This window comes from Lupinus angustifolius, unplaced genomic scaffold (assembly GCF_001865875.1).
Source record: "Lupinus angustifolius cultivar Tanjil unplaced genomic scaffold, LupAngTanjil_v1.0 Scaffold_19_78, whole genome shotgun sequence".
NCBI lineage: Eukaryota > Viridiplantae > Streptophyta > Magnoliopsida > Fabales > Fabaceae > Lupinus > Lupinus angustifolius.
The window spans coordinates 88,133-97,819 of record NW_017719365.1 but is presented as its reverse complement, the minus strand read 5'-3'; the positions used below and the strand labels follow the sequence as shown (position 1 = coordinate 97,819).

Sequence of the window (9,687 nt, the reverse complement as noted above, 5' to 3'; positions counted from 1 at the left end):
TATATATATATATATATATATATATATATAAACATATGTTATGTTTATTATGTTATGTATTGTTGTTTAGTTTATAGTTTAAGTGGTGAGTTCTGAGAGAACCATATATTCATATGTTATAAAAGAAAAAAAATGTCATACGTTATTATAGCAAAAGAAAAATATAATTAACCAAGATCGTAAATGACGGACTTGTATGTGATTGTTTTAACGTTTGGAAAAGGGTGTTACACTTTAGTGGTATCAGAGCGGTTTAGTCTGGTTAGCCTGTAATAGGTCTCTCACACACTTCTAGTTGTGTGTCTCTAACTTTATTTCGGTACAGAACATAGGGATAAATATGGCAAGAAGGAATAAGACTACCACTCATGAGTTATTAGAGCGAATGACAACAATCCTCGAGAATATGAATGCATCAGAAGATCAAGGGACCATAGAGTATCGATGCCTGCAGAGATTTTTAAAGAATAATCCACCCAAGTTTGATGGAGGATTTGATCCGGAAGGTGCATATCGATGGCTTCAGGATATAGAGAAAATTTTCAGAATCATACAGTGCACTGAAGCAAAAAAATTAATCCTAGCTCCCCATATGCTAGTTAGAGAAGCTGAACACTGGTGGAATTATGTTAGACTACAAATGGAAGCTGAACGGAATGAAGTTACTTGGTGGGTGTTTCAGGGGAAATTTCTGGAGAAGTTCTTTCCTGAAGACGTTTGCCAAAAGAAGGAAATAGAGTTCCTAGAACTCAAGCAAGGGAATAGATCTGTGGGCGAATATGCTGCGAAATTTTTAGAACTATCAAATTCTCAAGATATTTTCAACAGTCTGAGAAGGAAAGAGCAAAATGTATCCGATTTAAGAATGGACTCATGCCCGAATTGAAGCTAGTGGTGAGTTTCCAAGAGATCTTTCATATGCCTACCTTGGTGAACAAACGCAGAGTTTATGAGAAAGATATCATGGACCAAAGGACATACCACAAGAATCTTCAATCATGGAAGAATGTGGGGCCTAGTCGCCACAAGAGTAACCACCGTCCTAATTTCAGAAAACCCTATCAACCACCATCTCGTCACCGGGAATTTAACAGGAAAAATCCTCAACAGTACTCAAACAATAAGCCGAGAGAGAATCCGCCTAAGTGCTCAAACTATAACAAACTCCATTTTGGAAGAAGATGTCCGAGTAAGGATGATGTGTGCTTCAATCATGGACAGTCTGGACACTTCCGTTATGAATGTCCTAGAAATCCTAAAGGAAACAAAAATCAGTTTCCAACAAGACCACCAACGGAGAAACCAACCAAATGTGGGAAAGCTTTTGCTTTGAGAGGATCCAAAATAGAAAAGTCGCATGATTTCATCCAAGGTAATTGCCTGATTAATGGAAGTCCCTCTATGGTTTTGTACGATTCAGGAGCCACACATTCTTTTATATCGTATAATTGTATGCTATGAGTAGGATTAAAAGCCACTATTATGCCGTATGAAATAGCCGTAGAAACCCCTATGAAGTCTTTGGTGATGACGTCTAAGGCATGTTTGCAATGCCCAGTGGTGATTCAGGGGAAAACCTTTACAATGGACCTGATTTGCCTTCCCTTGTCACAATTGGATATGATTTTAAGAATGGACTCGATGTCGGAAAATGGTGTGTCTTTGAATTGTAGGTGTCAAACCATAGGATTTTTAGAAAACCCTGGAGAATGTTCATATAAAGAAGATTGTCAGTACATGTATCCAATTGCTTGTCTTTTTATCATCGCTGGAGACTGAGAAATGAATGAGAACTCAAGGAATTCCAGTAGTAGAAGAATTTCCAGAGGTATTTCTTGAAGATATTCCAGGTTTACCACCCGAAAAAGAAGTGGAATTCTCAACAGACTTAATCCCTGGAACATGACTAATCTCTATGGCTCCTTACATAATGGCCTCTGTAGAATTGTTGGAACTCGAGAAACAATTAGAAGATATGATGAGTAAGCAATTCATCAGACCGAGTGTATCACCATGGGGTGCTCCAGTATTATTTGTGAAGAAAAAGGATGGGAGCATGAGATTGTCTGTGGACTACAAACAACTGAACAAAGTAACCATTAAGAATAAGTACCCACTTCTTCGGATTGATGGTTTAATGGATCAGTTAAGAGGAGCTGCAATCTTTTCTAAGATTGACTTAAGGTCGGGATATCACCAAATTAGAGTTAAGAAGGAAGATGTGTCAAAAACATCTTTTCGTACTCGATATGGACATTATGAATATTTAGTGATGCCCTTCGGAGTTACGAATGCTCCTGCAATATTCATGGATTATATGAACAGGATTTTTCGGCCATTCTTGGATAGCTTCGTTGTCGTGTTTATTGACGACATCTTGATATACTCTAAGACCAAGGAAGAACATGCCGAACACTTGAGAACTATATTGAGGATGTTAAAATAGAGACAACTATATGCTAAACTTTCAAAGTGTGAATTCTGGTTAGAAGAAGTAGAGTTTCTTAGTCATGTGATTACTCGAGATGGAATTGTTGTTGATCTAGCAAAAGTGGAGGTAGTTTCACAATGGGAAAGACCTCAATCAGTCACTGAAATCAGGAGTTTTCTTGGGCTAGCTGGATACTATAGGAGGTTTATAGAAGGTTTTTCTAAGATTGTGTTACCTTTGACAAAGTTAACCCGAAAGAACCAAGCTTTCGAATGGTCAACTCAATGCGAATATAGTTTCCAAGAGTTGAAACGAAGATTGACTTCTTCTCAGTGTTGATTCTTCTAGATCCGAACGACACATTTGAGGTATACTGTGACCCTTCTAAACAAGGTTTGGGGTGTGTCCTGATGTCAAATAGAAAGGTAGTAGCTTACACATCTCGACAACTGAGACCTCATGAAGAGAACTATCTTACACATGAATTAGAGTTGGCTGCAGTTATTTTTGCCTTCAAGATTTGGAGACACCATCTGTATGGATCAAGATTCAAAGTATTCAGCTATCACAAGAGTTTGAAATACTTGCTTGATCAAAAAGAGTTGAACATGAGACAACGCCGATGGGTTGAATTTCTGAAGGATTATGATTTTGAATTACAGAATCACTCAGGAAAAGCAAATGTGGTAGCAGATGCTCTAGGTCGAAAATCCTTACATTTATCAGCCATGATGGTAAGGGAGTTGAATCTATTAGAAGATTTTAGAGATATGAATCTAGTTCACCACTTCAAGGAAGGTAAAATGGTTTTGGGAATAATGAGAATCACCAACGAATTTCTAGATTAGATAAGAGAATTACAAAAAATCGACCGAGAAATTCAAATTCAAAAGTCACTCATGGAACAAGGGAAAAACTCAGAGATTCAACAGGGAAAAGACGAGATTATTACATTCCAAGGAAGAATCTGTATTCCTCAGAATGAAGAACTGAGACAGGTGATTTTAGAAGAAGCTTATAAGAGTAAGTTGAGTTTTCATCCAGGAACTACCAAGATGTACCGAGATCTGAAGAAGATGTTTTGGTAGCCAGGATTGGAGAAAGATGTAACTAAGTATGTGATCGCCCGTTTGACATGCCAGAAAGCAAAAATTGAACATCAAAGACCCGGGGGAGAGTTACAACTCTTAAGCATCCCCGAGTGGAAATGGAATAGTATATCCATGGATTTTGTCTAATGATTGGCAAATACTTCCACAAGTCATGACTCAATATGGGTAGTGGTAGATAGACTAACAAAATCAGCCCACTTCATCCCATTAAATGTCAAGTACCCTTTGGAAAAATTGACTCGGATCTACCTCAAAGAAATTGTGAGACTCCATTGAATACCTATGAGCATAGTATCTGACCGATATCTGAGATTCACTTCAGGCTTTTGGCAGTCTTCACAAAGCTTTAGGATCAAGGTTAAGAATGAGCTCAGCTTATCATCCTCAAACAGATGGACAAATAGAGAGAACGTTTCAATCCCTAGAAGATTTGCTGAGATCATGTGTTTTGGAACAAGAAAGTTGACCCCGCAATTCGTTGGACCCTATCAAGTTATCGAAAGGATTGAACCTGTTGCTTATAGGATAGCCTTGCCTCCATCCCTATCCAACCTTCACGATGTGTTCCACGTGTCTCAACTCAAGAAATATATATCGGATCCATCTCACGTGATTGAGCTAGATAACCTGTCTTTAAGAGAGAATCTTACTTTCGAAGTTACACCTGTGCGAATCGCAGACAAAAAAGTAAAACAACTTCGAGGAAGAGAAATTCATTTGGTAAAGGTCATATGGGATAAAAACCAAGAAGAGAATGCCATGTGGGAGCTAGAAAGTAAGATGAGAGCATCTTATCCAAATCTTTTCGGTAAGTATATCGTGCCTAAATTTCGAGGATGAAATTTCTAAAAAGGATGAGAGAAATGTAACATCCCTCCTTTCAGCGTCTTGCTTAGGTAGACATAGGACTATATATATGTGTGTGTGTGTGTGGATGTGTGTGTGCTTATATATATGTTTAATAGTTGTTTTGAAATAAGAGTTATTAGAATAAGAATTAACTTACTTGGATAACAAGTAATTGCGTGTAGAGTTTTGTTAAGAAGTAGTAATTAGAGAATTTCTTTACGTAGATAAAAGTATATTAGTTCTTAATATAGAATTAAGATTAGAAGTGGGCTTAGAATGAGAAAAATAAGTTAGTCTAGTTTAACTTCAAAGTTGTCCAAGTTTGAAGTATAACCATTATGGGGTAAATGCATAGTCTTAGAATTTTATTTAGAGTTTGTCTAAGTGACCACCTAACCTATTATATTTTATAATAAGTTACTAATGTTGAGTTTTCAGGATAGAAAGTTATTATCTTAGTGTTGTGCTATGATAAATAATTTAGTTAAAAAGTTACCAAAAATAGTGTCAATTATAGTGCACCTTTGTTGCCGAGAGTACCTGTAATCTTTTCTATCAGTTCTTTGAGTGTTTGAACTATTATTTATGCTCACCTAGACATTGCTTAAGGTGGTATTAATATGTATTAGAGCACACGAGGAGGGGAATAAAATACTTCAGGGTGTATTTAAGCTTGTGGGTGACACACTCGATATATTCTTGGGCCTGGGAGGTCGCATGTCATAACTGAGGTGTTATAATAAAAAGGCGGCGTTTTTTGTAACACCCTAGTTCTAACATGCGACCTCTCAGGCTCATGGATATATTGAGTGTGTCACTCATTAAGCTTAAATACCTCATGCAGTATTTTATTCCCTCCAAGGGGAGCCTTCTGCGACTCGAACCAGTGACCTCAGAAATAAATAGTCACTACTTTGTGATATTTAGTTTGATTGTCTGATAAAGGATCCATACTAAAATAAAATTGGGTTTAGTGATCCTTAACCAAACTTAGACTTATTCTTTCTTTTGACAAATAAGAATCACCTTAGGATTTGGTGAGTGAACTCGTAAGGAAAGTGGTGTACTTTCTTGGTAGGAAATTTGAGTGATCATCAACTTGCGAAAATGTTGGTGTGAGATTTATACTTAATACTTAAATTACATAGTGAAAATACCTTGATACAAGTCAAGGGGACTAGACCTAACATTCGTTTGGTGAAGGTAGACCAAGATACGTCACAATGTGATTTTCTCTATCGCTTACTCTTTTCACTTTTGCAACATTTGTTCTTCATATTTATCTTTAGTTGCATTTCTGATTTTAACTTTGAGAAAAGGAACAAAAAGTCTATAAAACTAATGCATCCCTTTTTAGTTTGTCATCTTAGACTTAGAAAAAAGCTTACAGGTCACTCAAGCCAAGAAAGATTAATATCTATAGATTGTCAACTTTTTAATGTGATTAATTGAGTTTCTTTGTGTGAATTGGATGATGGGTTAGCCCTTCACTCACTAAAGTTCAAGCTCGGTCGAATTAAGTAAAAATGAGCATACGTCTATTCGAAATAATGTTTTTACATATGCCTTGTCATTTAATAGGAGTGCTCAGATCGACTTAATTGTTTCATCTATCATCATCAATCATAGAACCACCAAGTAGATGATTCCAATTTTCATGGTACAATCTGTTGTCCTACACTTAGTACTACTATGTAACATAATATTGTAATTGGTTGAAAAATATATATTTAAGTTAAAATTTAATTTTTAAATAATTTTCTGACCAATCACAAGATCTTGACACATCGAGTGACACTAAGTGTAAGACAACAGATGTACACCCCATTTTTTAATAGCTCATGCACTCTCAATTTTACCAAATACTAAAAATTATAAGATTCATTTCTAAATGTCCACTTGAAACTCACTTAAATGTCGAATATATGCCCTTTTCTTCATTAAGATCCATATTCGTTCAGTATTTCTTAAGATTGACGTAATATTGTAGGTAACAGTATATAACTAGATTAATCGATAAACAAGTTTATTATTAAATGATTAATTAATGAAAAGTATATGGAAGCACCAATTTTGGACATTAACGTTCAATGGAAATTGATTTTCCACATGATAATCTACATGATAACCCAACCATATAGTTACTAAGATTTCACCGAGATGAGAATGCTAAAATAATACAATTCCACAATGATCAGAAGTTTGTCCCAATAATTTGGCTTAGAGAAGATTCCAACTGCTTGAAGATAGAATACCAACCATTTTGAGCAGGGTGAACAGTATCCCAAAAGAATGAAAGCTCTGGCTTCTCACATACAGTATATTTCTTTTTTCCATTCTCATCCACCTTTCCACATTCATATCCAGCTTTTAGAGGTGCACAACATGGTTCAAGCGGATTCACCAGTGTTGAATTTTCTACACAATGGAAAAAAAGAATTCATCATCACTACATTTTCCTAAATAAAATATTATGTCTATTATTATAGGTATCTTAGCCCCCACCTTTCACCTTTCATTGTTACCATTTTCCTATGCCTTTCGTTTTATTAATAATAAAAAAGAAGGTACAAACTAATACAATTTAAAATGAAAATAATGTCTAGTGTATATAAGCATCTAACACACACCTCATATTGGTTTGAGGAGCTAGAATCCAAATGTGAAAATGGGATAGAATCATAACATCAACTTGAATAAAATTGTATAGACATAAAATGATGTATGTGTTTACATGGCGAGTTCAAAATAATGAATACATGTAAAAAAAAAGTTGAAATTGAGCATATTTAATTGAAGCACACTTACCTAAAAAATATGTTTCTTATAAGTCCAAAAAATATATGATGATTACTGATTAATTAAAGCATATAGGGAAGTTACCTTGACGACTTTTTTGCTTTTCTTCAATGGCAGATAGGAAAGAGTTATAGAGGTCTAGTGTCCTGAAAACTGATTTTCCACTTTCTTTGTTTAGATTTTCCACGTTTTGAAGTATAATTTTGTTGTGATCTCTGGGGACATTGTTGAAAAGGTCAATGCAATCATTATATAAGGATGCTACAGAAACTGTAGGCAAACATCCAACAGGTTGTAATAGTGATACAACTATTTTCCCTGCTCCCAAGCTATGAATACGTTTAAGATTTATCGTCAATTCATCGACAAGGGATTTGATGTATTTGGCTATTCCCTACCACAAAAAATAAGAATGTTATTGACGTTTCTATTATATATTACTACATTTTGATTATTATGTAACTTTCATTGCTCAAATTTATCTAAATAAGTAAATTGTGTGTGGAAATACTATTTCCTTTCGGTCAAGTTTACTTAAATGAAAACTAGTTAGCAATTTGGTAAAATGCAGAGAACGAAATTAGAGTAAATTAGTCACTTACAAATAGGTTCCTATCTTTTAGTATAAATGTTATATAATCATTGGCACCAGCATTCACAATGACAATTGAGGATTCCACGTCAGATTTGCTATACACATTTTGTTTGATTAGCTGCTCAAATGAGTCAATTTGGACTGTCAAATTTGGTCCATTAACCCGAGTCTGGAAAACTCCTGTCCCTCCAAATGCAAAGTTGATACCATTTTGTAGATTTGAGGAATTTTTCAATGCATATGGCGTGGGGGTTTCAATTTTCAAAAATGAAGCTGCATATAATTAATACATATACGACATTAGTCAAAATTACATAATGGAAATATTAAATTAAAGATCAAGTGAATCAACGAAACCAAATTCTTATATATTTATGATTTAAAAATTAAATAAATTTATTTCAATTCAATGATATAAATGTGATTGAGATGAGGTTATGTACTAGTTCATCATCCTTTTTAAAAGAAAACATGAATAATGTACTATCAAACAAGTTATCCTTAAAAACTGAAAATTCTAACGAGCTCTCAAGATTATCTTAAATGGCCTACCCCATGTCCCTTCCATATTTTGTCATTTATATATCTGCCACAAGTAGAAATGGCAACGGACATAAGTAATAATTGTCCACTACCCATTTTAAAATATTTAAGTGTTATTCATACATGTGCGGCTACTTGTGTGCAAGTTTTTCGCGAGTTTTTTGGATATCGTGAGTAGAGTATGTACCCATGAGTTTCATGCATCATGAACTTTGTAGCAGATAAGAGGATTTCAATTAAACAAAGTAAACAAAAAATAAACACATTAACACATAGAAATAACACTAGAAGCATACCGCGTAATATAACACTAGAAGCATACTTCAAAATGCATTTAGTCCACTTAGTAACACATAGAAATAACAGGATATGTATGTCATGATTCAATATTTGGACCTTTTCAGATATTCAAAGAAAGGCTTGGAACATGAAATTAAAGTTTTAAATACAGTATTAGGTTGCTCTTTATAACATTAATATGTTCAATTTATTTATCAGATTAACATTGACTACACGTGCAGTCTGTTAAATGTATTTTAGTTATTAGTAAAGGGTTGTCTTGTCTTTTGTATTTTCCTAGCTTCCTATATGTATTGGCCCTTTGGCCTTATCTCCATTATCAATTTCATATTGCATTTCTCTCCCTTCTCTCTTCTTCTTCTCCTCTCCCTTCTCTCTTCCTATGCAGCTGATCTAACATGGTATCAAGAGCAAGGTTTGTCAGGTTTTCTGTTTCTCTTTCCCTTTGAATTTTGATTTCCCTACTGTTGTGCTTGTTAGTTATGGCAACTGAAAGAGATGATTCTTTGCAATCCATTAGTGTGCAACTAAATGGATCATCCAATTATGCATATTGAAGTTATGTGATGAGAAATTTTCTGATTGGTAAATGAATGTGGGGATATGTTTCTGGAACTTTTGTTAAACCTACAAATAGTGCTACTGAAAATTATGCAAAGGAGTTAGAAACTTGGGAAGTGAACAACTCGAAAATTATTACTTGGATTAATAATTCTCTTTTGCAATCTATTGGTTTTCAACTTGCAAAATATGATTCAGCATATCAGGTTTGGGAGCACCTTAAACGATTGTATGTGCAGTCCAATTTTGCAAAACAATATCAGTTAGAGATTGATATTCGAGCTCTCCAACAACATAGCATGAGCATCCAAGAGTTTTATTCTGTTATGACTAATCTTTGGGACCAATTGGCAATCACTGAATCTGCAGAATTGCAAGCATTCACACCGTACACTGATCGCCGGGAACAACAACGTTTAGTACAGTTTTTGATGGCTCTTCGGAATGATTTTAAAGGCCTCAGTGGTTCCATTTTGCATCGCACTCTTCTGCCATCT

General features: G+C 34.9%; 3 protein-coding genes across 4 annotated transcripts in view; 2 read left to right on the top strand and 1 right to left on the bottom strand.

Annotated features, from left to right (window-relative positions):
- Positions 1-918: 918 nt before the first annotated feature.
- Positions 919-1,779, top strand: LOC109338245. The gene is made up of 2 exons (XM_019575439.1): positions 919-1,372; positions 1,466-1,779. The coding sequence occupies exons 1-2, from the start codon at positions 919-921 to the stop codon at positions 1,777-1,779; spliced, it is 768 nt and encodes a 255-aa protein (XP_019430984.1).
- Positions 1,780-1,849: 70 nt separating this feature from the next.
- LOC109338246 (RNA-directed DNA polymerase homolog) lies at positions 1,850-2,671 on the top strand. Its single transcript, XM_019575440.1, has one exon. It carries the CDS (start codon positions 1,916-1,918, stop codon positions 2,444-2,446), a length of 531 nt encoding a protein of 176 aa, XP_019430985.1. The 5' UTR covers positions 1,850-1,915; the 3' UTR covers positions 2,447-2,671.
- Positions 2,672-6,466: 3,795 nt separating this feature from the next.
- The window catches only part of LOC109338243 (GDSL esterase/lipase At5g03610-like), a 75,199-nt gene continuing 71,978 nt past the window's right edge, over positions 6,467-9,687 (bottom strand). For both annotated transcript variants that reach the window (XM_019575438.1, XM_019575436.1), the window contains exons 3-5: positions 7,794-8,059; positions 7,276-7,585; positions 6,467-6,810 (exon numbers count right to left, since the gene is read on the bottom strand). In XM_019575438.1, coding sequence (XP_019430983.1) covers positions 6,587-6,810; positions 7,276-7,585; positions 7,794-8,059 — 800 coding nt within the window. In that variant the 3' untranslated portion in view covers positions 6,467-6,586. The remainder of the gene's footprint in view (positions 6,811-7,275; positions 7,586-7,793; positions 8,060-9,687) is intronic.